Consider the following 27,741-nt stretch of genomic DNA (forward strand, 5'->3'; position numbering starts at 1 on the left):
CTGAGGGAACTTAGTGTTTTAATTGTTTCAATGTCACAACTTTACATAAGACTTTAAAAAGTTTGGCTTCATTGAGTAAACAATACACCAACCAGCACTGCGGTGAAATATAGGCACTGACAGTTTGAATAACTAAAATATTGACAGCAGTTACTAGAAATGTGTCCTCAAATTGAATGTAGTCCATATTAGTTGGTGTTACTGCTATAGTTAGTATAAATAACCAAGGCACTGTTCATATGTTCATCCACAAGTAAGCATTTCAAGGTCAGCCCACACCGGGTGGTTATGAAGCATGTGACAAAATAATTTTGAATAACAAAACTAAAACTAAAATAAAAAACATACATTTCAAAAAGGAACGCATTGAACATCAGGAGCGATTGTGGGGTCAAGTAGCTAACAACTGACGAGTTTAGTGCACCAAAGCAGTAGGCTTTTCAGAACATGACAGAAATGCAACATCCATGTTTCAAAAAATGTAGTAGTGGAATATTGGAATTACTGATATGACAGTAGTTAAAATTGTTTATTTTAATTTAGAGGACCAAATTTAGGCCTGAAAGGCAACAGAGCAGTGGATTTCAGCATTACCGTCGACCTCATCTCCTTTATTAGATTCATGGTAAACGAGGGGGACTGACGGTCAGACAATTAGTGTATTTGAACCACAGGAGGCTGCTGAAGGGAGGACGGCTCATAACAAATGGCCAGGAAAGGAGTGAATGGAATCAAACACCTGGAAACCATGTGTTTGTTGTTTTCGATACAGTTCCAGCCATTACTAAGAGCCCGTCCTCCCTAATTAAGGTGCCACCTGTGATGTCAATGCAGCATTACTGAACATCCCCATATTAATCACAGTTCAGCTACAGTAGTGTGTCTGTGAGCCCTGTTGGGACATTTTGTACCTGGCCTATGCGTTTGAAAGTACCTGCTCTAGAGGAAGTGACCAAAATCAGACATTTTGAAAATCACAGATACCCAATTTCCTTTCAAAGTGTTCAACTCAAGCCACGTTCACTGTAACTGAATAGATGTTATGTACAGTTAACTCAAGGCACCTTTTAGAATGTTTAAAAATAAACAGGAAAAAACTAATAAAAACCGTTGCGGTCACTCAGTTTTCAGGGTTTACACCTGTAAATTGGGGTAGTGTTGACTGCAGCTAGCAAATCATTCACATTAACTGACCAACTCTATGCAGAGTATTAAAACAACATCCAAGGGTAGCTGTGTTGGAGGGTTAGAGTTGGGGAACTTAGGCTGTGTTTACACAGGCACACCAATTATTTGATTTTTATTTGGCCAAAAGGCCAATCACATCAGATCCTTTTCAGAGCTGATCGGTCAAAATACCAATTAGTGAGAAAAAAAAAGTGCGTGTGAATTGGGCTGCCTGTGTAAACACAGCATGAATACTTTCCCTGAAGCTTGAGCTTAATGCCCATCATTGAAAAGTGGCCTCTGTGGTAAGGGTGATTAAAAAGCAACATTTTGCTTGAGGTTTTAGTTAGGGTTAAATAAGAAACAGTGTGGGTCCAAAGCACCTTGGCGATTGGCTTGGGCTCTATGCAATTAAGAGCTGGGGACTCCGCCCTCCTCCATGGTGGCTGGTGGGTTGGGGTCCTTGTGGAAGGGAGTCTCCTTAAAGATGAACCAACAGTTACCGGTCCATAGGATGAGGTTTAGAAATCCGAAAATCTGGACAAGCAGGAAAGTGTGAAACAAAGACAACACAGGATACAAACAAAGGAATTACAAATGCTACATTAAGTGCCACTACACCCGTAGCCCTGTCTTTCATGCTTGACTTGTACATAGCTGTAAATCACATTGAGAAATGGCTATACATTCCTATTACTAAATCAAATTGCTCACCACAGAGGCATTGAGTTTTCCCATGGAGGGGAAGTATCCAGGTGAGCACAGGGGCTGACAGGTCTCAACCAGGTGGTATGGGTTGGTGGCCCACTTCACATCAGTCAGGCCCTTCCCCCAGGCAGAGGAGGACACCAGCCACAGGAAGGCAAAAGCAGCAGTCACCAACAGGTCCTGAGAAAAACACAGGGGAGGGTTGTCACTATAGGACCATGTTGAAGAGGATGGAAGAACGCAGCTTTTAAATCATGAATCTCTTTTGAAAACTATTAGGCTCACAACATAACCTGTCATCTCAGCTGTTAGAGCCATACCAGGCTTAAAACATGAACCTAACCCATCAGCCAGAGACAAATGGTTACATTGTTAAATCAACATTTATTTAAAATCACAAAGTACTTCACATTAAAACAAACTGAAGATGTATAAAACTCACTTGTTAAAATCCCAACTAAAAAAGGTGGGTTTTTAAAAGTGATTTAAAAACCTCTGTTATCTGCCCCTCTTACCTGACATAGCAAGCTGTTCCACAACTGTGATGCTTTAGAGAACTAGCCTAAAATAAGAAAATGCATGAACCAATTCTTCGGCATCTGGCTGAGAGACGTCTAATTCTGAAAATGTAAGTATGTTGTTTTAGATATGCTTTTCTTTTCTGCAAACTGCGCAGTACTGTGTGGCTAACATTATAATCACTATATCAGCTGTACATGCTTACTCTGTACAGTCACACACCATTATTGGTCTGCCAGTTGATGGGTTGCTTCTCAAAAACCCTACAAACAGCCTCACAATGACTGGTTGACACTGATCTGGCAGTACACAGGTTGGTAGCCCATGATATACAAATAGTTCTCCAGTTATGCTACACTATACGGTAACTAACATAAACCCCACCCTATGTTCGAATAAAATCAACTATATGTAGGCTATTTTGCCTGATGCGTCAAGCGCTGCAATTAAACATTTAGACAATTTACTAAAGCGTGAGCCAGAGATCCCGAGTGGCGCAGCGGTCTAAGGTACTGAGTCTCAGTCCTAGAGGCGTCACTACAGACCCTGGTTCGATCCCAGGCTCTCTCACAACCGGCTGTGATCGGGAGTCCCATAGGGCGGCGCACAATTGGCCCAGCGTTGTCCGGGTTAGGTCAGGGTAGGCAGTCATTGTAAAATAAGAATTTGTTCTTAACCGACTTGCCTAGTTAAAACATTTTAAACTAACCAGAAAATTTCTCCCACTGCTGCTGGCACTGCTGCTGCTGGCCGTTGCAGATTCTGCCATTATGCATCTGAAGTTGCCGGTAGTAGGCTACAACAGCGGTCAGCAACCTTTACCATTTGGAGTGGCAAGTTACCGTACCATTTCTACTGATCTGTGTGTCAGTTCTGATTTTCAGATGCACATTTTTGTGGAACAGTTTCATGTCTCAAAATCAATGTCATGTGGTTAATCAAAATTATAGTGATGCCTCAGACACTGAGATGCAGTGCCTTAGACAGCTGCGTCCCTCGGGAGCTATGCATGGCCTGTCTGCAAGGAACTTGAAACATTGTATTAACTATTAACTTGGGTCTAGCCTGAAGCTCCAGCTAACAAACTTGCAACACTGTTTAAAATATTCTGGGTGCTGCCAGTGAGCACCACACAGACAGACACAGCCGTAGGCTATTTGCACAAAGGATAAGAAGTAATGAGGTAGGCCTTTATGACATTTCCACCGGATCAGAGCATGACATTTTCCCCCTTTCATGCTGTGTGGTTATTGAAAGTGGGAGAGCTGGAAATATTTTTCAAATAGGCTACGTTGAGGAACTATTCACAATGGATGTCAAAACAGACAGTTTACTTTCTTTTTGAGGCAAAGAAAAAAAAATTACTTTGAGAAGCTCCACAGTGATGGCGAGTTAAGCCAATCAGAAATAGTATCAGATCCCCAAATGTGCATATTTATAAGCCTACATTTGCGTGCAGGCCAGGAAGCCTAGGCCTAGTTCTATTCATATATCAGGTGTGTGTCCTTTCTCAAGATTGACAGGAGCTCTTCAAACAAAAGACAATGAATAAATTAACTCGTAAACGGAATGAAATAAACCTAAACCTTTCCCTCACAAGTGTAACATAGGTTGTGTGTTCTACAAACAACATGTCCACTCCTACAATGACAAGACTGTAATAATAATATATTGAATGCATTAACAGAACTTTTAGACAAGAAATGGTAAACGTACTACTGGTGATACTTGTGCCATCCCTGAAGCATTCACAATGGATTAGTCCACTCAGACAGGTGTCTCGCCTGCCATAATTTTTATACAGTGGGGAGAACAAGTATTTGATACATTGCCGATTTTGCAGGTTTTCCTACTTACAAAGCATTTAGAGGTCTGCAATTTTTATCATAGGTACACTTCAACTGTGAGAGACGGAATCTAAAACAAAAATCCAGAAAATCACATTGTATGATTTTTAAGTAATTAATTTGCATTTTATTGCATGACATAAGTATTTGATACATCAGAAAAGCAGAACTTAATCTTTGGTACAGAAACCTTTATTTGCAATTACAGAGATCATACGTTTCCTGTAGTTCTTGACCAGGTTTGCACACACTGCAGCAGGGATTTTGGCCCACTCCTCCATACAGACCTCCTCCAGATCCTTCAGGTTTCGGGGCTGTCGCTGGGCAATACGGACTTTCAGCTCCCTCCAAAGATTTTCTATTGGGTTCAGGTCTGGAGACTGGCTAGGCCACTCTAGGACCTTGAGATGCTTCTTACGGAGCCACTCCTTAGTTTCCCTGGCTGTGTGTTTCGGGTCGTCGTCATGCTGGAAGACCCAGCCACGACCAATCTTCAAATGCTCTTACTGAGGGAAGGAGGTTGTTGGCCAAGATCTCGCGATACATGGCTCCATCCATCCTCCCCTCAATATGGTGCAGTCGTCCTGTCCCCTTTGCAGAAAAGCATCCCCAAAGAATGATGATCCCACCTGCATGCTTCACGGTTGGGATGGTGTTTTTTGGGTTGTACTCATCCTTCTTCCTCCAAACACGGCGAGTGGAGTTTAGACCAAAAAGCTCTATTTTTGTCTCATCAGACCACATGACCTTCTCCCATTCCTCCTCTAGATCATCCAGATGGTCATTGGCAAACCTCATTGGCAAACCTCACATGCGCTGGCTTGAGCAGGGGGACCTTGCGTGCGCTGCAGGATTTTAATCCATGACGGCGTAGTGTATAACTAATGGTTTTCTTTGAGACTGTGGGCCCAGCTCTGTTCAGGTCATTGACCAGGTCCTGCCGTGTAGTTCTGGGCTGATCCCTCACCTTCCTCATAATCATTGATGCCCCACGAGGTGAGATCTTGCATGGAGCCCCAGACCGAGGATGATTGACCATCATCTTGAACTTCTTCCATTTTCTAATAATTGCGCCAACAGTTGTTGCCTTCTCACCAAGCTGCTTGCCTATTGTCCTGTAGCCCATCCCAGCCTTGTGCAGGTCTACAATTTTATCCCTGATGTCCTTACACCCTCTCTGGTCTTGGCCATTGTGGAGAGGTTGGAGTCTGTTTGATTGAGTGTGTGGACAGGTGTCTTTTATACAGGTAATGAGTTCAAACAGGTACAGTTAATACAGGTAATGAGTGGAGAACAGGTGGGCTAACAGGTCTGTGAGAGCCGGAATTCTTACTGGTTGGTAGGTGATCAGATACTTAGGTCATGTAATAAAATGCAAATTAATTACTTAAAAATCATACAATGTGATTTTCTGGATTTTTGTTTTAGATTCCGTCTCTCACAGTTGAAGTGTACCTATGATAAAAAATTACAGACCTCTACATGCTTTGTAAGTAGGAAAACCTGCAAAATCGGCAGTGTATCTTCAGGCAGAAATTTGCATCCTGTAGCTCCAACTCCAAAAAGTTCTGGGACACTGAAGTCCATGGAGAACAAGAGCACCTCCTCCCAGCTGCCCACTGAACTGAGGCTAGGTAACACGGTCACCACCGATAAATCCATGATTATCGAAAACTTCAACAAGCATTTCTCAACGGCTGGCCATGCCTTCCACTTGGCTACTCCAACCTCGCAACAAAGCCTCCTTCACTCACGCCGCCAAACGTACCCTAGTAAAACTGACTATTCTACCGATCGTCGACTTCGGCGATGTCATCTACAAAATTGCTTCCAACACTCTACTCAGCAAACTGGATGCAGTTTATCACAGTGCCATCCGTTTTGTCACTAAAGCACCTTATACCACCCACCACTGCGACTTGTATGCTCTAGTCGGCTGGCCCTCGCTACATATTCGTCGCCAGACCCACTGGCTCCAGGTCATCTACAAGTCCATGCTAGGTAAAGCTCCGCCTTAGTTCACTGGTCACGATGGCAACACCCATCCGTAGCACGCGCTCTAGCAGGTGTATCTCACTGATCATCCCTAAAGCCAACACCTCATTTGGCCGCCTTTCGTTCCAGTTCTCTGCTGCCTGTGACTGGAACGAATTGCAAAAATCGCTGAAGTTGGAGACTTATCTCCCTCACCAACTTCAAACATCTGCTATCTGAGCAGCTAACCGATCACTGCAGCTGTACATAGTCTATCGGTAAATAGCCCACCCATTTTTACATACCTCATCCCCATACTGTTATTTATTTATTTACTTTTCTGTTCTTTTGCACACCAATATCTCTACCTGTACATGACCATCTGATCATTTATCAGAATTTCTAAGCAAACAGCTGGAGGCAGGGCTTTCTCCTATAGAGCTCCATTTTTATGGAACGGTCTGCCTACCCATGTCAGAGACGCAAACTCGGTCTCAACCTTTAAGTCTTTACTGAAGACTCATCTCTTCAGTGGGTCATATGATTGAGTGTAGTCTGGCCCAGGAGTGGGAAGGTGAACGGAAAGGCTCTGGAGCAACGAACCGCCCTTGCTGTCTCTGCCTGGCCGGTTCCCCTCTTCCACTGGGATTCTCTGCCTCTAACCCTATTACAGGGGCTGGGTCACTGGCTTGCTGGGGCTCTCTCATGCCGTCCCTGGAGGGGGTGCGTCACCTGAGTGGGTTGATTCACTGTTGTGGTCATCCTGTCTGGGTTGGCGCCCCCCTTGGGTTGTGCCGTGGCGGAGATCTTTGTGGGCTATACTCAGCCTTGTCTCAGGATGGTAAGTTGGTGGTTGAAGATATCCCTCTAGTGGTGTGGGGGCTGTGCTTTGGCAAAGTGGGTGGGGTTATATCCTTCCTGTTTGGCCCTGTCCGGGGGTGACCTCGGATGGGGCCACAGTGTCTCCTGACCCCTCCTGTCTCAGCCTCCAGTATTTATGCTGCAGTAGTTTATGTGTCGGGGGGCTGGGGTCAGTTTGTTATATCTGGAGTACTTCTCCTGTCCTATTCGGTGTCCTGTGTGAATCTAAGTGTGCGTTCTCTAATTCTCTCCTTCTCTCTTTCTTTCTCTCTCTCGGAGGACCTGAGCCCTAGGACCTGAGCTCCAGGACTACCTGACATGATGACTCCTTGCTGTCCCCAGTCCACCTGGCCATGCTGCTGTTCCAGTTTCAACTGACCTGAGCCCTAGGACCATGCCCCAGGACTACCTGACATGATGACTCCTTGCTGTCCCCAGTCCACCTGGCCATGCTGCTGCTCCAGTTTCAACTTCCACCTGACTGTGCTGCTGCTCCAGTTTCAACTGTTCTGCCTTATTATTATTCGACCATGCTGGTCATTTATGAACATTTGAACATCTTGGCCATGTTCTGTTATAATCTCCACCCGGCACAGCCAGAAGAGGACTGGCCACCCCACATAGCCTGGTTCCTCTCTAGGTTTCTTCCTAGGTTTTGGCCTTTCTAGGGAGTTTTTCCTAGCCACCGTGCTTCTACACCTGCATTGCTTGCTGTTTGGGGTTTTAGGCTGGGTTTCTGTACAGCACTTTGAGATATCAGCTGATGTACGAAGGGCTATATAAATAAATTTGATTTGATTATCACTCCAGTGTTAATCTTCAAAATTGTAATTATTCGCCTACCTCCTCATGCCTTTTGCACACAATGTATATAGACTCCCCTTTTTTTCTACTGTGTTATTGACTTGTTAACTGTTTACTCCATGTGTAACTCTGTGTTGTCTGTTCACACTGCTATGCTTTATCTTGGCCAGGTCGCAGTTGCAAATGAGAACTTGTTCTCAACTAGCCTACCTGGTTAAATAAAGGTGAAATAAAAATATCAAATACTTGTTCTCCCCACTGTGTGTGTGTGTGTGTGTGTGTGTGTGTGTGTGTGTGTGTGTAATATATATATTTTTATATATTTGCCACAGCTTGACAAAAAAATGACAAAAAAAATTCTAATCTTGGTCGACCAACAGCCTATCTACCCAACAGATGACTAAAAATGGGATCAGCCCTAGTATCTTAGACTCACAAAGGTAGGTCCGCGGCCCTCGCGGTACACATGCTGGTATCCCAAGTATAAAACCAGGGTGGCGGTGCAGTACAGGAAGCCAAAGACACCGACACAGACGTAGAACTCAGCCGAGGAAGAGTAGTCGCCCTGTAGGTAAATCTCATTCGTGGCGTTCCCGTTACACGTCGGCACCTTTAAAGGGCCGTAGCTAGGCAACCTAGAGAGTAGTGGGGGGGTGGGAGAGAAAAACTATCAATTAGATAAATGTTTTTGAATTTATAGTTGAAATGGATTTAAGGGGCAACCATCAAAGGCAAATAAAAATGATCTTGGAGAGAAGAATCTTTAGTTTTTTTCCATGTGTGACTGCATATATTTTACAACCAGCTTTAGAGTAAAAAGAAACTGCTCTTTGGAATTCCCATTTACACATCAAACCCTTGAAAAGTTTTGCATTGCTTTTCAGGGAGTGCCAGAGATAGGCTTATTTACTGTACAGACCACAGGTAGAGGTTACTGGCAATTAAAAAACAATATGACAGCATACAAATTGTTAATATGCAGCTCTATGCGAGAGGTGTTATACCTGAATGGGTATCCGAACCCAACGTCTATGTCCTTTAGCACCGCATCCCCACATTTCACACTGATGTGGGTCGTCCCAGAGTAACCACCCGTGGTGGCAAAGGCAAAGATGGTGAACACCTGCACAGAGAGAGGTGAGTTAGCGTGCATCTCAATGGTCTTAAGTTACTTTCGCTCATCTATTTGCCTTCACATCATTCTCATTCCTGGGCAGCTAAGAAAAGCTCATTCCTGGTGGGCTGACTTTTCACTAGTGTCTAGGCTTTGTTTTCAGGTCAATAAAGGAGACAAGGAAGGAAAGGTACTTCAGAATTCATAAACTGTTTCTCTCCCAACGATCTAGAGTTATTGTGCAGTCCTCTGATTATCAAAATTTGTCCTTTAAGATTTTAAATCAACACATAATACATGTAGCCTACATAAGACTGTATACAGCTATATTTAGCTCATCTGTATTATAGCTGATCAGAGGGCTGTTCAGAGTTGTGGTTCTGTAACTCACAACAGAAAGTCGTCCTCTGTAGTGCCACGCCAGGATAGTGGGTTTTGACTCCCGGGATCACCCATATGTACAATGTATGCATGACTAAGCCCCTTTGGATAAAAGCATCTGCTAAATGGCATATATTATTATAATAAGAGGTGTTCCACCGGTAGGACACAGAGCTGGTTTTAAGTGGTCAAGTGTTCCTGCTGCAGCACAGTTAACAGTCCTCTGTAAAAGCCATAAGGGTGGGGAGTGATCACCCGGCAAGAAAAGCCCCAACTCCAGCAGAACGCCCCACCGGGGTCAGGTCAGACAGGGAGAGGCCCCAAGAGGCCTCAGACATGGCTCGTGCCAAAAATCTTGAAACCCTGACTGGGAAGAACACTGGGGACCTCACCTCATCCACCCTGATAGTTACTTCCTCTACTCAAAGCAGAAAAGTGGGGGGAGAGCAGACCCAGAGAGAGGAAGAATGGCAAACATACACGTATGCAAAATCATAGGCTTACACTTCTCTCCCAGACAAAGACTTTCCCTGTGCTAGAACCTTGACTCTTTCTCTCTCATGATTACTTTTCACCAATTTAACTTCCCCTCCAGCCTCTTTCCACACAGGAAACTCCTTCCCTCAGTGAGTGCTGAGAGAGCCAACTCATTAACACGGACTGGCTCCTAACAGCGGAGTCTGACAAACTAGCAGCCCGTTTAATGGGTTCTGTTTGAGAAAGGATAGGCGCACATCCAATCTTGATCTGTAATGAGGAGTTAATTGGGATGTAAGGTCATTTGTAGATAAGTGATTTTGTATCGTCTGATAGCAATGCTTGAGTAAGGTTTATTCTCCTAGGTGTAATAAAAAAAAATTAAAAACTTGGGTCTACCACACCATCCGAACTACAGAAAAATCTGTCTGGTGGGCTGATTCCATTTAAATAGACTGCATAGAAAGGCAGCCCATTTTAAATGTAGGACTAGGATGATGTTTCTGCCCCTAGATGTATACTGAACAAAAACAGAAAAACGCAACAATTTCAAAGAATTTACTGAGTTAGACTTCATAAAAGGTAATAAGTCATGAAATTAGGTCATTAAGCCCCAATCTATGGATTTTACATGACTGGGAATAAAGATATGCATCTGCTGATCACAGACATCTTAAAACAAAATGGGCCTCAGGATCTCGTCACGGCATCTTTATGCATTCAAATTGCCATCGATAAAATGCAATTGTGTTTGTTGTCCGTAGTTTGCCTGGCCATGCCGTAATCACAGGGCACTTTGTTCACAACATTGACATCAGCAAACCGCTCGCCCACATGATGCCATACACGTGGTCTGCGGTTGTGAGGCCGGTTGGACCTACTGCCAGATTTTCTAAAACGATGTTGGAGGCAGCTTATGGTAGAGAAATTAACTTAAAATGATCTGGCAACAGCTCTGGTTGACATTCCTGCAATCAGCATGCCAACTGAATGCTCCCTCAACTTGAGAAATCTGTGGCATTGTGACAAAACCGCACATTTTAGAGTGGTCTTTTATTGTCCCCAGCACAAAATGCACCTGTGTAATGACCTTGCTGTTTAATCATCATCTTGATATGTCACACCTGTCAGGTGGATGGATTATCTTGGCAAAGAGAAATGCTCACCAGAGGTAAACAAATATGCACAACATTTCAGAGAAATAAGCTGTGTGTGAATGGAACATGCCAGGGAATTTTTTAATTTTACATCATGAAACCAACACTTCACATTGCATTTATATTTTTGTATATTTGAGTACAAACTTGTTCCGGTGTTGGTTGCTGGTAGCAGTGTTCCACAAATAGGAGTTACTGAACAGATCCGTCCAATGAAAACGTGATGGGAGATCTAGCACGCCCCAACTTCTTCTAGAATAATGCCCTTTGTTCTAAAAGTAGCCTAGTCCAGCGCCCACGTCAGCTCAAGCACGTTCCCACATGATCACAATCAATCAGAATTTACATAGCAGTTGAGAAGTGCAAAACAGACCACGAGGCCTAAAGAGTTCAGGCCTTCTGAACAATAACAAATATCCAATGCAATAAATAGAGGGTCATAAAAAACAATGCCACAACAGTTGCTGAGTGTAAAGGGGTCAAATATGGGTATTTCAGTAGCGGACTAAACTACAAAGTGAAGGAAGTTGATTTTTTTTTATTCTGGGGGTAGAGCAGCTTTAATATTGCAGACAGATTGTGGTTTCCGTCAATGTAAATTCTCTGCATCATTTCCAATACTCCATATTTTCTTTGTGCATGATTATACAGTACCAGTCAAAAGATGACACCTACTCAATCAAGGATTTTTATTTGTACAATTTTCACACTTTGTAGAATAAATAGCGAAGACATCAAAACTATGAAATAACACATCGAATCATGTAGTAACCAAAGCGTTAACAAAACCAAATTATATTTTATAAATTAAGATTCTTCAAATAGCCACCCTTTGCATTGACAGCTTTGCACACTCTTGGCATTCTCTCAAACAGCGTAACCTGGAATGCTTTTCCAACAGTCTTGAAGGAGTTCCCACATATGCTGAGCACTTGTTGGCTGCTTTTCCTTCACTCTGCGATCCAACTCATCTCAATTGGGTTGAGGTGAAAACACCAGTCTCAACGTCAATAGTGGAGAGGCGACTCCGGGATGCTGGCTTTCTAGGCAGAGTTGCAAAGAAAAAGTACTCTCTCAGACTGGCCAAAAAAGACTAAAAAAGGGGCAAAGAACAGACACTGGACAGAGGCACTCTGCCTAGAAAGCCAGCATCCCGGAGTCGCCTCTTTACTGTCGACGTTGAGACTGGCGTTTTGTTTTGGGACTATAATGAAGCTGCCAGTTGAGGACTTATGACGCGTCGGTTTCGCAAACTAGACATTAATGTACTTGTCCTCTTACTCAGTTGTGCACCAGGGCCTCCCACTCCTCTTTATATTATGGTTATAGACAGTTCGCGCTGTTCTGTGAAGGGAGTAGTACACAGCGTTGTACGAGATCTTCAGTTTCTTGGCAATTTCTCACATGGAACAGCCTTCATTTCTCAGAACAAGAATAGACTGACAAGTTTCAGAAGAAAGTTATTGGTTTCTGGCCATTTTGAGCCTGTAATCGAACCCACAAATGCTGATGCTCCAGATACTCAACTAGTCTAAAGGCCAGTTTTATTGCTTCTTTAAATCAGAACAGTAGTTTTCAGCTGTGCTAACATAATTGGAAAAGGGTTTTCTAATGATCAATTAGTCTTTTAAAATGAAAAACTTGGATTAGCTAACAACATGCCATTGGATCACAGGAGTGATGGTTGCTGATAATGGGCCTCGGTATGCCCATATAAATATAATTTTTTTTTAAATGTAATTTCCTGCTACAATATCCATTTACAACATTAACAATGGTCTACACTGTATTTCTGATCAATGAGGTTAATTTTGTTGTTGCTTTTCTTTTAAAAACAAGAACATATCTAAATGACCCCAAACTTTTGAACGGTAATAAGTGTACAGAAAACACACTTTATTTTTTATTCCCTCCCCACCTCCTGATTGGAGTAAATTAAATGGACAACAGGCTTCAACATACATTTTACAGAAAATATATTTTACATTAGTCATCTTTAGTTTGTTATTAGTACCAGCCTTTAGCTACACTTAACCCCTCCCATCTATCTCTGAAGACCATCCCGTTTCTATTTGCCATATATCTGACTGCGCTGTTTCACAAAACTTCTGAACCTATCTATATACATACAGTTGAAGTCGGAAGTTTACATACACTTAGTTTGGAGTCATTAAAACTCATTTTTCAACAACTCCACAAAATTCTTGTTAACAAACTATAGGTTTTGGCAAGTCTGTTAGGGCATCTACTTAGTACATGACAAGTCATTTTCCCCAAAATTTCTACAGACAGATTTCACTTAATCACAATTCCAGTGGGTCAGAAGTTTACATACAGTCAACTTAGTGAGTCTTTAAACAGCTTGGAAAATTCCAGAAAATGTCGTGACTTTAGAAGCTTCTGATAAATGTCAATTAGCCTGAGTCAATTGGAGTGTACCTGTGGATGTATTTCAGGGCCTACCTTCAAACTCAGTGCCTCTTCGCTTAACATCATTGGAAAACCAAAAGAAACCAGCCAAAGACCTCGATTTTTTTTGTAGACCTCTACAAGTCTGATTCATCCTTGGGAGCAATTTCCAAACGCCTGAAGGTACCACGTTCATCTGTACAAACACCATGGGACCACGCAGCCGTCATACTGCTCAGGAAGGAGACGCGTTCCGTCTCCTAGAGATGAACGTACTTTGGTGAGAAAAGGGCAAATCAATCCCAGAACAACAGCAAAGGACCTTGAAATGCTGGAGGAAACCGGTACAGAAGTATCTATATCTACAGTAAAATGAGTCCTATATTGACATAATCTGAAAGTCCGCTCAGCAAGCAAGAAGCCACTGCTCCAAAATCGCCATAAACTATGGTTTTCAATTGCACATGGGGACAAAGACCGTACTTTTTGGAGAAATGTCCTCTGGTCTGAAGAAACAAAAATAGAACTGTTTGGCCATAATGACCATTGTTATGTTTGGATGAAAAGGGGGGCTTGCAAGCCAAAAGAACACCATCCCAACCGTGAAGCACAGGGGTGGCAGCATGTTGAGGGGGTGCTTTGCTGCAGGAGGGATTGGTGCACTTCACAAAATAGATGGCATCATGAAAAATTGTGGATATTTTGAAGCAACATCTCAAGACATCAGTCAGGAAGTTAAAGCTTGGTCGCAAATGGGTCTTCCAAATGGACAATGCCCCAAGTATACTTCCAAAGTTGTGGCAAAATGTCTTAAGGACAACAAAGTCAAGGTATTGGAATGGCCATCAAAGCCCTGATCAATCCTATAGACAATTTGTGGGCAGAACTGAAAAAGCACATGCGAGCAAGGAGACCTACAAACCTGACTCAGTTAAACCAGCTCTGTTTGGAGGAATGGTCCAAAATTCACCCAACTTATTGTGGGACGCTTGTGAAAGGCTACCTGATATTTTTGACCCAAGTTAAACAATTTAAAGGCAATGCTACCAAATACTAGCTAAGTAAGTAAACTTCTGACCCACTGGGAATGTGATGAAAGAAATAAAAGCTGAAATAAATTTATTTTTCTACTATTATTCTGACATTTCACATCCTTAAAATAAAGTGGTGATTCTAACTGACCTAAGACAGGGAATTTTTACTAGGATTAAATGCCAGGAATTGTGAAAAACTGAGTTTAAATGTATTTGGCTACGGTGTATGTAAACTTCTGACTTCAACTATACATTTTACCCTGTTCTTTTTAGTTCCATCCTTCAGCTCCACTAAACCCCTCCCATCAATCTCTGAAAACCATCCAGTTTCTGTTTACCATATATTACAACTGTGCTGTGATATTTCACACAGGCCATTATTCTAATGAGCTCCTCCCCCAAAACATCTAAACAAGAGACCTCGATTAATCGTGTATGTAAAGTTGTGATAGTGTTTCCTTGTGAAGTTAAGATTTTATATACTTTTTGATTTTGGATCCCGCGGCTTAGTTGCTGTGAACGCAACAATCTGTCCTGGGATCCTGACAGATTCCATGTAAAGAGAGAGACACAGAAACCCAGCTAGCTCAACAGTCTCAAATGTAGGTCGCTATTGAACGTTTAACATTGCAGGAGCTGTGTTTACTTTGCTTTATTCCGGGACAATGTGGACTGCCCAGACTTTCAAAGTAGCAACTGTTTGCTTGCAGAGGACTACAGGGGCGAAGTGCCTACCCTTAGAAAACCTACTGGGGTACTCCACCCCCGCCTACTTTTAAATTGTTCTTCTACCCCAGTAGCCAGATGCGGCGCTCTGGTGGAAGTGTCGCCGCCGTATCAGCTCCCCACAGATGACTTGGCCTGTACTCTGCAGGGATCCCTCCCCAAAGTGGTAGGATGCTCCTGTGGGATGTTCCTGTTCTCGACCCAACCAGCCATGGAGATGTGTCACTCGCCATGTAAGTCGGAAAAAAAGCATCTTCTGGCAATGGGGGACTCCTTGGAGATGTTAAGCCCGGACACAGACCAGAAACGGCTTTGTCGCCCTGGATTCAGAGGTTCAGGTGCCTTGGTCCTCTGTTGTCTCCCTCTCCGGTGGCAACTACCTCAGGTAGTAGTGTCCTGTACCCTCCTCAGACCGTGAGACTGCCTGAGATACCGGGCCATTCATCTACGATGGATACTACAGCCGACTCGGGTCCATTGGGCCCCACCTCTCTTTGGTCCTCGAGGGGTCTTCTAAATCACTTGATGCGAAAGTACAGCCAGCCCTCTGCTATTTCACCAGCTGTCATCATTGGCAGGTCTATGGTGAGAAACATCTCAGTTCCCAGTGCTACCCAAGAGCTTGAGTACAGGACACTACAAGGCTGCTTCCAACTGTTCTACCCAGGAGCATGAGTACAGGACACTACAAGGCTGCTTCCAACCGTTCTACGACTGCTGCCGGGGGCTGACGCTGTCGTTTGACCCCACATGGACTACGACATCAGGAGGGCTAGCTTGGAACTTCTGAAAAGTTATTTGAAAAATAACTGATTCGAGCAATGACAGATTACAAAAAGCGGCAAATAATATCAGGTCCGGTACCATCGTTGGGCCGAATGTCTTAAAGATTCAGCAGGCTACTGGCATTACACATCTGGCTAAAAGGCAAGTGTAGCTCTGCTGGAGTCACTTTCATAGATAACTCTGACACCGTCTGGAAACAGAAGATAATCTATAGGAATGACGGAGTCCATCTAAATGAGCTTGGCTCCTGTACTCTGTCCAAGCATTTCAAGACTGCATTGAGACAATGACTTATGACCCAAGACCAGCTCAGTTAATCCCCACCATTGTGATGCTGTGTTGTCATAATGCTGCATCAAATGTACATCACAGGGACATTGGCAGACAACTGAATTAAAGTCCCCCTGTTGATCCTACAGCTATTGTACGCTGTAATCATGTGCCTACTGTATGAACCATAGTTACTGTTAACACTGAATTGGTGTGCCCTAGTAGGAAGTCCACTGTGTGCGCTTACCATGCACTATCAGCACCAATGTAAATAACATGAGCTAGTCTACTTCTGATAAGCTTTCCAGTAAAGCATAAAAAAACAAATCAAGCAACCCAGAAAAGTACTAAAAATAGGCTACATATGTTAAGATGGGCTAAGAAACAAGGTTAATGAAGTCAATAACTTGCTTGTAACAAAGTACATTCATATTCTGACTCTCAAAATTAAAAAGTCACTTAGACAATACCTTTGATGATAGTGGCAGCAATAAAAAGTTAACATCTACAGAAAAGCAAACAAGGGCAGTGTTGCAGTCAATATTCAGAACCACATTCCTGTAAAGCTTAGAGAGGATATCATGTTAAAAACTGAAGTAGTATGGCTTCATCTGCCTCACCTAAAGCCCATTCTTGTGGGAACCTGCTATAGACCAAGTGCTAACAGTCCATTTCTGGATAATGTATGTGATATGCATGTGATAAACATAAGTATAATTTCACGAGAAACCAAACTTCAAACTGTAACTAGTGCCTGCAACCTGGTGCAGGTTGTCAGACAACCTACCAGGTTAGTTACAAAACAGCACAGGAATGAACTCAACATTTATAAAATCACATATTTACCAATGCTGCAGAAAACTGCTCTAAAGCAGAATCCAAAAACCGTACATAGGAGAAAAATTAACAATGATAAGATATATTCAACGCTGATCTGACCAATCGGAATCCATGCTTCAAGATTGTTTTGATCATGCCGACTGGGATATGTTCCGGGTTGCCTTAGAATAACATTGATGTATACACGGACACGGTGACAGTTCATCAGGAAGGGGATGTTGTTCCCACTGTGACTATTAAAACCTACCCAAACCAGAAACCGTGGCTAGATGGCAGCATTTGTGCTAAACTGAAAGTGCATACAACCGCATTTAACCATGGCAAGGTCACTGGGAAAGTAGCCAACTTATGCCTTCATGACAGCTTTGCACACTTGGCATTCTCTCAACCAGCTTAACCTGGAACTCTTGAAGGAGTTCCGACATATGAGGAGAACTTGTTGGCTGCTTTTCCTTCACTCTGCGGAACAACTCATCCGAAACCATGACCTGGCCTCCACAATCACCCGACCTCAACGGTTTGGGATCAGTACTTTGAAGCACTGTGGCAGCAATTACAGCACTGAATCCTCTTGGCTAACTAGCTAGCCATTTCAATTCGGTTGTGAAATGGCCTGAGCCTGCTGCTGCCTACCACCACTCAGTCAGACTGCTCTAGCAAATCATAGACTTAGTTATAACATAATAACACACAGAAATACGAGCCTTAGGTCATTAATATGGTCGAATCCGGACACTATCATCTCAAAAACAAGACGTTTATTCTTTCAGTGAAATACGGAACCGTTCCGTATTTTATCTATGGGGTGGCATCCATTAGTCTAAATATTCCTGTTACATTGCACAACCTTCAATGTTATGTCATAATTACGTAAAATTCTGGCAAATTAGGCAGCCTAAACTGTTGCATAGAAACAGACTCTGCGTGCAATGAAAGCAAGAAGTGACACAATTTCACCTGGTTAATATTGCCTGCTAACCTGGATTTCTTTTAGCTAAATATGCAGGTTTAAAAATATATACTTCTGTGTATTTATTTTAAGAAAGGCATTGATGTTTATGGTTAGGTACACATTGGAGCAACGATACGCACCACATGGATTATATGCAACGCAGGACACGCTAGATAAACTAGTAATACCATCAACCATGTGTAGTTAACTAGTGATTATGATTGATTTATTGTTTTTTATAAGATAAGTTTAATGCTAGCTAGCAACTTACCTTGGCTTACTGCATTCGCGTAACAGGCAGGCTCCTCGTGGAGTGCAATGAGAGGCAGGTGGTTAGAGCATTGGACTAGTTAACTGTAAGGTTGCAAGATTGGATCCCCCGAGCTGACACGGTGAAAATCTGTCGATCTGCCCCTGAACGAGCCAGTTAACCCACCGTTCCTAGGCCGTCATTGAAAATAAGAATGTGTTCTTAACTGACCTTCCTAGTTAAATAAAGATTTTTTTTTTTTTTAATAATAAATCGGCATCCAAAAATACCGATTTCCGATTGTTAAAATCAGCCATTCCGATTCAATCGGTCAACCTCTAGTGGAGTTCATCAAAAACTTCCTAAACCGTGGAGTTTAGTCCACTAGTATTTTAGGGGTATGAGAGCCATGGAAATCTGAAACTGGAAACACTTATCTCCCTCACTAGCTTTAAGCACCAGCTGTCAGAGCAGCTCACAGATTACTGCACCTGTACATAGCCCATCTATAATTTAGCCCAAACAACTACCTCTTTCCTTACTGTATTTATTTATTTAGCTCCTTTGCACACCATTATTTCTCTCTACTTTGCACATTCTTCCACTGCAAATGAACCATTCCAATGTTTTACTTGCTATATTGTATTTACTTTGCCACCATGGCCTTTTTTTTGCCTTTACCTCCCATCTCACATTGTATATAGACTTGTGTTTGTTTTACTCCATGTGTAACTCCGTTTTTGTATGTGTCGAACTGCTTTGCTCTATCTTGGCCAGGTCGCAATTGTAAATGAGAACTTGTTCTCAACTTGCCTACCTGGTTAAATAAAAGGTGAAATAAAAAACACAGGGGAGAAAAGTGTATCGTGATCGTAGTAGTAGCAGACTGAGGTCAAGTGAACCTTGTGGGAACTGGTTTCATCTTTCAGGTGTTTGGTGAAGTAAAACATTTCCAATTTCCCCCCACTTAAACACCTGACCATTCCAGCAATCCCCTCACCTCAGCCGCTGACCCTCAAAATAAACCCTCCACTATGCAGTTCCCTGAGTAAGTAAGACACCCAACCTCCCAATGACTGAGAATGGGGGCACACCTATAGGCTAGTACAGTCACAGTGTAGTTAGGTGGGAGTTGACGATATGGGAACGTTAGCAGACCTTTGTTTTCAAACCTGGTTCTAGACTTGTTGGTGCTTTGGCCAACTCCTGACTGTTGTCATGGTATACATATTATGAATTAGTCAGAGACGGCACAAACAGGCAGGCACTCGGCTATCATGTCAACTCCTTGACACTCATTCTCATAACAAACATGACATTAACAGCAATGGAGTTAAGAGCACAAAACAGATCTGAACCAAGCTTAGAAGTTGTTTTAACATCAGTGCATCAAGGAACAAAAAGCTTCCCGCCCATTTGTGGTTCATCATACAAATATTTGAGAATTAAGCTAGGCTATATTTTTCAGGGGTAAAGTCATGCTTCTGTTCCAACACTTCAACTGCATTTAGTCTATGCAAGTTCTTCAGGGGGCTGTGATGTAGGCTGCAATAAAGTGGTGCAATTAAATGCTGCATTAAAGCTAATTCTAAAGAACACTTCTTAAAGAAGCAGCCACAGACATAGTATGGATACAGGTTGCCTAATTGGAACTTGTTAGTTCTAACCCCTCATGCATGCAGCAGCATGCAGGTCAGGGTTTAGCACCGGGATCAGTGGTGTGTATAAAGTAACCCCTGCCTCCACTGACGCTCTGAGAATGTTGTGTTGCAGCATTGGCCAGGATTTACAGTGCATTTCCTAGTAACTGGCCACTCCCCTCTCTAACCAGAGAAAGGCATGTAGCTGGTTGGCACAGCACATAGGGGAGAGGGAGGAGGGTAATTACTAGACAGCCATGTTAGAATGGACAAAAGTAGAATTATGGTCAAAGCACATGAGCCATTTCTCCTTATTAATTTAGGTCAGGGTAGGGGTTGATGTAAAGCGTAGTGGTTTAAAAATGACATTTGTGGTTAGAAAGTATACATTTCTATCCTTTCTAACATGGCAAGATAGTGATGACTGGCTGAGGGAGAAGTAGACTGCCTGGATTGAATTCAAGCTCTAACCTAAAAGATAACATTGGCATTTATTGCCTACAGGGCCACTGGCAGCTCTGCTACTTAAGCACACAGACAGTACCTCAACACAGTTAGCCAAGCACACAGGCAAAACTAGCAAATTCATGACAGACTATGTAGTGCATACAAAGACACATATCAGTACTGTACACACGTACAGATCGTGTACACACACAGAATGCTTGTTGATCAGAACCAGTGGTCCTCCTTTTATCCTGAGACAGCTACTCAGACAGGTTACAAGTTCATGAATCCAAGCTGTCTGTTACAGCTGCTGACAGTCTACACTTTGGCCAGTTGGCCACGTCTCTAAAAATGTCACTTCATCACATAGCAAGGCCTGCTCGAAATGTCAGCTCTTTAGCAAAACACCTCTTCTCAGGCCTACATACTGTGCACTAAGTCCTTCCAATGTGTTGGGCAATTCCACTTTCTGTATGGACCCAACTTAAAACATTCGCGTGAGCGTTGCTTGTGAGCAGTTTTATTTTGGTTAAATGATTCTGACTTGGTGATTCTTTGATGTAGCCTATAAGCAGCAGAAACAAACAGAAATCAGCTAGTGACAAATGAAGGACAGTGAAGAGTCACTGGGCTTCACATCACATAAATAGTCAAATTCTCCACGCAAATTTAGCTCCAAGAGGCAGCACTACTAAACTGCACTCATGAAGAAAGTCTGATAGCCTAGCTACTGATTTCCTACCTGCCCTGTAGATCATAAGTGGAATTTCCATGTCCATGTATTCAACAAAATGAAGTCAAGAAGCCTAGTTGACCTGGTTACCAATGAGCATGAGGACCTTGCAAATAGGGTTTGCACTACGCACAGGATCCATTAGTGCTCTACCTCTCAGTTTGAGGTCATACTACATCTGCATTTGTTCCTCTTGAAAATACCAACAATCCATTCTCAAAGTCAAGATCTACCTAGGTCATAACAGTTAAAGCATCAGCCTAAACTCATGACATATATTATAGGTCAGTGACAACTAGCTAGCTAAAGTTAACTATTATCTGATGTGACAGTCTGGGCATGAATGCAGTTTGAAATACTATGCATTAGCTAGCTAGCCGCTTTCATTCATGCACGCTGCCAAGTACAGTGGACCAAAATGATAAAAGTGACATGGCTCAGTTATACACACATACAGTACATTGTATAATAATAGTGAAGACATCAAAAGTATGAAATAACACATAGAATCATGTAATAACCAAAAAATAATTTATAAAATATATTATATTTGAGAATCTTCAAAGTTGCCACCCATTGCCTTGATGACAGCTTTGCACACTTAGCATTCTCTCAACCAGCTTCAAAAGGTAGTCACCTGGAATGCATTTGAATTAAATAGGTGTGCCTTGTTAAAAAAGTTCATTTGTGGAATTTCCTTCTTAATGCATGAGTCAATCAAATCAGCTGTGCTGTGATAATGTAGGGGTGGTATACAGAAGAAGCCCTATTTGGTAAAAGACCAAGTCCATATTATAGCAAGAACCGAAAAAAAATAGCAAAGGGAAGCAACAGTCCATCATTACTTTAAGACATGAAGGTTAGTCAATGCAGAAAATGTCAAGAACTTTGAAAATTTCTTCAAGTGCAGTCGCAGAAGCCATCAATCGCTATGATGAAACTGGCTCATGAGGACCGCCACAGGAAAGGAAAACCCAGAGTTACTTCTTGCTGCAGAGGATAAGTTCATTAGAGTTACCAGCCTCAGAAATTTCAGCCCAAATAAATTCTTTGCAGAGTTCCAGTAACAGACAGCTCAACATCAACTGTTCAGGAGACTGTGAATCGGGTCTTCATGGTCTAATTTCTGCAAAGAAACCACTACTAAAAAGGACACCAATAAGAAGTTTGGGCCAAGAAACACGAGCAACGGATATTAGACAGGTGGAAATCTGTCTTTGGTCTGCTGAGTCCAAATTCAAGATTTTTGGTTCCAACCGCCGTGTCTTCATGAGACGCAGAGTAGGTGAACGGAAGATCTCTGCATGTGTGGTTCCCACGGTAAAGCATGGAGGTGTGATGGTGCTTTGCTGGTGACATGGTCAGTGATTTATTTAGAATTCAAGGCACACTTAACCAGCATGGCTACCACAGCATTCTGCAGCGATAAGTCATCCCATCTGGTTTGCACTTAGTGGGAATATCATTTGTTTTTAACAGGATAATGACCCAACACACCTCCAGGCTGTGTAAGGGCTATTTGACCAAGAAGAGGGATGGAGTGCTGCATCAGATGACCTGGCCTCCACAATCCCCTGACAAAAGTAGTGGACACCACATCAAATTAGTGGATTTGGCTATTTCTGCCACACCTGTTGCATAAAAATGAGCACATAGCCATGAAATCTCCATAGACAAACATTGGCAATAGAATGGCTTAACTGAAGACCTAACAGTGACTTTCAAAGTGGCACCATCACAGGATGCCACCTTTCCAACAAGTCAGTTCGTCAAATTTCTGCCCTGCTAGAGCTGCACCGGTCAACTGTAAGTGCTATTATTGTGAAGTGTAAATGTCTAGGAGCAACAACGGCTCAGCCACGAAATGGTAGGCAACACAAGCTCACAGAACGGGACAGTGCGGAAGTGTGTAAAAATCATCTGTCCTTACTAGTGTTGCAAAGGGTCGGAAACATTCCGGTAAATTTCCGGAATTTGTGTGGAAATTTTTCATGATTTCTGGCTCTCACAGACCTGTAACTTCTTTAAGAGGCTCCTCTGTCCTCCACTCGTTACCTGTATTAATGGCACCCGTTTGAACTTGTTATCAGTATAAAAGACACCTGTCCACAACCTCAAACAGTCACACTCCAAACTCCACTATGGCCAAGACCAAAGAGCTGTCAAAGGACACCAGAAACAAAATTGTAGACCTGCACCAGGCTGGGAAGACTGAATCTGCAATAGGTAAGCAGCTTGGTTTGAAGAAATCAACTGTGGGAACAATTATTAGGAAATGGAAGACATACAAGACCACTGATAATCTCCCTTGATCTGGGGCTCCACGCAAGATCTCACCCCGTGGGGTCAAAATGATCACAAGAACGGTGAGCAAAAATCACAGAACCACACAGGGGGGACCTAGTGAATGACCTGCAGAGAGCTGGGACCAAACAAAGCCTACCATCAGTAACACACTACGCCGCCAGGGACTCAAATCCTGCAGTGCCAGACGTGTCCCCCTGCTTAAGCCAGTACATGTCCAGGCCCGTCTGAAGTTTGCTAGAGAGCATTTGGATGATCCAGAAGAAGATTGGGAGAATGTCATATGGTCAGATGAAACCAAAATATAACTTTTTGGTAAAAACTCAACTCGTCATGTTTGGAGGACAAAGAATGCTGAGTTGCATCCAAAGAACACCATACCTACTGTGAAGCATGGGGATGGCAACATCATGCTTTCGGGCTGTTTTTCTGCAAAGGGACCAGGACACTGATCCTTGTAAAGGAAAGAATGAATGGGGCCATGTATCGTGAGATTGAGTGAAAACCTCCTTCCATCAGCAAGGCCATTGAAGATGAAACGTGGCTGGGTCTTTCAGCATGACAATGATCCCAAACACACCACCCGGCCAACGAAGGAGTGGCTTCGTAAGAAGCATTTCAAGGTCCTGGAGTGGCCTAGCCAGTCTCCAGATCACAACCCCATAGAAAATCTTTGGAGGGGGTTGAAAGTCCATGTTGCCCAGCAACAGTCCCAAAACATCACTGCTCTAGAGGAGATCTGCATGGAGGAATGGGCCAAAATACCAGCAACAGTGTGTGAAAACTTACAGAAAACCTTTGACCTCTGTCATTGCCGACAAAGGGTATATAACAAAGTATTGAGATAAACTTTTGTTATTGACCAAATACTTATTTTTCCACCATAATTTGCAAATAAATTCATTAAAAATCCTACAATGTGATTTTCTGGATTTTTTTTTCTCATTTTGTCTGTCATAGTTGAAGTGTACCTATGATAAATTACAGGCCTCTCATCTTTTTAGGTGGGAGAACTTGCACAATTGGTGGCTGAATAAAAAAAAAATTCCCCCCACTGTATGTATACACTGCTCAAAAAAATAAAGGGAACACTTAAACAACACAATATAACTCCAAGTCAATCACACTTCTGTGAAATCAAACCAAGCCCAATTGAATTCACATTGGAATATGGATGAAGTTGCGCTTCCACTAGATGTCAACCGTCTTTAGAAACTTGAATGAGGATTCTACTGTGTTGTGGGACTGAATAAGAGCTGAATGAGTCAGCTTACTGGCAGAGAACCATTTCCTGGTCACGCGCATTCCACATGATATCGACTTGCGTTCCATTCCTCCTCAAGACAAAAGAATTCTCCGGTTGGAACTTTATTGAAGATTTACGATAAAAACATCCTAATGATTGATTCTGTACTTAGTTTGAAAGTTTTTGACCTGTAATATAACTAAGTTTTTGTCCTAAGAAATGCACGAGCGTTTGGATATGTATACCAAACGCGCTTACAAAAGTACCTAATTGGACATAAATAACGGACATTATCGAACAATTATCGAGCGCCGTCTCAGATTATTGCATGGTATGCTTTTTCCGTAAGGTTTTTTTGAAATCTGACACAGCGGTTGCATTAAGGAGAAGTATATCTATAATTCCATGTATAACTTAATATAATAATAATATAACTTGTATTATCTACATTTATGATGAGTATTTCTGTTGAATCGATGTGGCTATGCAAAATCACTGGATGTTTTTGGAATTAGTGAACGTAAAGCGCCAATGTACTCAGATTTTTTTACATAAATATGAACTTAATCAAACAAAACATACATGTATTGTGTAACATTAAGTCCTATGAGTGTCATCTGATGAAGATCATCAAAGGTTAGTGATTCATTTTATCTCTATTTGTGCTTTTTGTGACTCCCATCTTTGGCTGGAAAAATGGCTGTGTTTATTCTGTGGCTTGGTGGGGACCTAACAATCGTTTGTGGTGCTTTCGCTGTAAAGCATATTTGAAATCGGACACTGGTGGGATTAACAACAAGATTACCTTTAAAACAGTATAAGATACATGTACTTTTGAGGAATTTTAATGAGATTTGTTGTTTTGAATTTGGCGCCCTGCACTTTCACTGGCTGTTGTCATCTCATCCCGTTAACGGGATTGCAGCCATTTAACAAACCTCCAAACGAGCTTCAATGCCATACAACACTCCTTCCGTGGCCTCCAACTGATTTTAAATGCTAGTAAAACTAAATGCATACTCTTCCACCGATTGCTGCCCGCCCGACTAGCATCACTACTGTGGACGGTTCTGACTTAGAATATGTGGACATCTACAAATATTTAAGCGTCTGGTTAGACTAAACTCTCCCTCCAGACTCACATTAAGCATCTCCAGTCAAAAATTAAATCTAGAGTCAGCTTCCTATTTCGCAACAAAGCCTCCTTCACTCATGCTGCCAAACATACCCTCGTAAAACTGACTAGCCTACCGATCCTTGACTTTGGCAAGGTAATTTACAAAATAGCCTCCAACACTACTCAGCAAATTGGATGTAGTCCATTACAGTGCCATTCGTTGTCACCAAAGCCCCCATATACCATCCACCACTGCGACCTGTATGCTCTAGTTGGCTGGCCCTCTACATATTCGTCGCCAAACCCACTGGCTCCAGGTCATCTATAAGTATTTTCTAGGTAAAGCCCCACCTTATCTCAGCTCACTGGTCACCATAGCAACACCAACCCATAGCATACACTCCAGCAGGTATATTTCACTGTTCACCCCCAAAGCCAACACCTCCTTTGGACACCTTTCCTTCCAGTTCTTTGCTGCCAAAGACTGGAACAAACTGCAAAAATCACTGAAGCTGGAGTCTTATATCTCCCTCTCTATCTTTAAGCATCAGCTGTCAGAGCGGCTTACCTATCACTGTACACAGTCAATCTGTAAAAAGCACACCCAACTACCTCATCCCCATATTGTTATTTATCCTCTTGCTCTTTTGCACCCCAGTATCTCTACTTGCACATCATCCACACATCTATCACTCCAGTGTTAATGCTAAATTGTAATTATTTTGCTTCTATGGCCTATTCATTGCCTTACCTCTACTTTTCTACATTTGCAGACACTGTACATTGATTTTTCTATTGTGCTATTGACTGTACGTTTGTTTATGTGTAACTGTGTTGTTTTTGTCGCACTGCTTTGTTTTATCTTGGCCAGGTCGCAGTTGTAAATGAGAACTGATTCTCAACTGGCCTACCTTGTTAAATACATGTTAAATAAATACATTTAAAAAATGTTTAAAAAATTGAGAAAAGAACACTTGTATGATCATCTTAAAGAGTGACTTGTCAGTCACTGATCCAATTGTTGTAGCTATGAGTCGTAACTACATAGACAATCGCTGAATAGGGTGTTGCCGAGGAAATCTAGCTATTATTTGCCTTGGAGGTTGGGCTAACTGACGTTAGTGTACTAGATAACTATCTGCATCAATACACTTCTAACATTACTCCGAAATTAAACTCCAAAAAAAACAAGTAGCTAGCGCGCAACATTAACCAAGAACATGACAAACTTGCTAGTTAATTTACGTAGCTAGCAAGTTTAGTGTGTGTGACAATTGCGAGACAATAGACATAGCAATGGGTTGCAACACATTACATTTTGGCGAAGTCCTGGTATCTTACCCATTCCAGAATCCGAATAAATCCCAGAGGTTCTTTCAAAGGTCCCAGGTCAAGATTGAATCCAGACAGAAGTTTCTTAAATTGGAAGAAAAAAAAACATCTGAATCATGACCGTGGTCAAGCGAGATATTTTTCATTAATTTTTTAATTGGTAGCCCCCCCGACACTAAAATGTCACGAATGTTGGTCCCCTTCACTAGCTAACGTTAACTGTTAAGTTAGCGAATATAACGAAAACTCGTGTCAACCGATTTACCTGAACAACTTCCATGTTCGATTTTCAGCAGTTCGCTATACCGGAAGAAATCCTATATTCTCCCAAACGTACAAATATTGTAGCGGGGTGAACCTTGATTACATACGACTGATCGAAAACAGCTAAACACACAGCTAGGTTAGCTGACGTTGTAAAACTGCTGTCAAACTTTCTAAACTGCATAAGCACACGTGACAAGCAACTTGTTCTTCTTCTTTAAAGTTTTATGGCAGAATACACCTATTGATGTAGCGTCGCCACCTATTGAACGGGCAACTTGTTCTTCAAGAGAAAGGGCATATTTATTTGAAATCCGAACCAGTTGCAGTCATTTGGGCCCTGATCTGCCCATTCTTGTTCCATTTGAAAATTTGCTGTAAT

At 42.3% G+C, this 27,741-nt stretch overlaps 1 protein-coding gene across 2 annotated transcripts; it reads right to left on the bottom strand.

Moving 5' to 3' along the window:
* LOC112254892 (synaptophysin-like protein 1) lies at positions 1 to 27,679 on the bottom strand. Of its 2 annotated transcripts, none has more exons than XM_024427856.2 (6): positions 27,361 to 27,679; positions 27,105 to 27,179; positions 8,885 to 9,003; positions 8,317 to 8,515; positions 1,882 to 2,055; positions 1 to 1,647 (listed from the first exon to the last, which is right to left on the bottom strand). In XM_024427856.2, the coding sequence occupies exons 1-6, from the start codon at positions 27,373 to 27,375 to the stop codon at positions 1,579 to 1,581; spliced, it is 651 nt and encodes a 216-aa protein (XP_024283624.1). In that variant the 5' UTR covers positions 27,376 to 27,679; the 3' UTR covers positions 1 to 1,578. The 2 variants fall into 2 exon arrangements, with proteins under 2 accessions (XP_024283624.1, XP_024283623.1); XM_024427855.2 differs by having other exon boundaries at positions 1 to 1,704; positions 27,361 to 27,654.
* Between the last annotated feature and the right edge of the window lie 62 nt (positions 27,680 to 27,741).

The sequence above is a fragment of the Oncorhynchus tshawytscha genome, linkage group LG07 (assembly GCF_018296145.1).
Source record: "Oncorhynchus tshawytscha isolate Ot180627B linkage group LG07, Otsh_v2.0, whole genome shotgun sequence".
NCBI lineage: Eukaryota > Metazoa > Chordata > Actinopteri > Salmoniformes > Salmonidae > Oncorhynchus > Oncorhynchus tshawytscha.

Excerpts from the sequence above, each read along its gene's own strand:
- LOC112254892 (XM_024427855.2), bottom strand. Across the intron at positions 9,004-27,104 it reads TTATTCGGATTCTGGAATGG|GTGTTCACCATCTTTGCCTT; the intron begins GTAAGATACCAG and ends CTCTCTGTGCAG. Across the intron at positions 1,705-1,881 it reads GAAAACTCAATGCCTCTGTG|ATTTTCGGATTTCTAAACCT; the intron begins GTGAGCAATTTG and ends CTGCTTGTCCAG.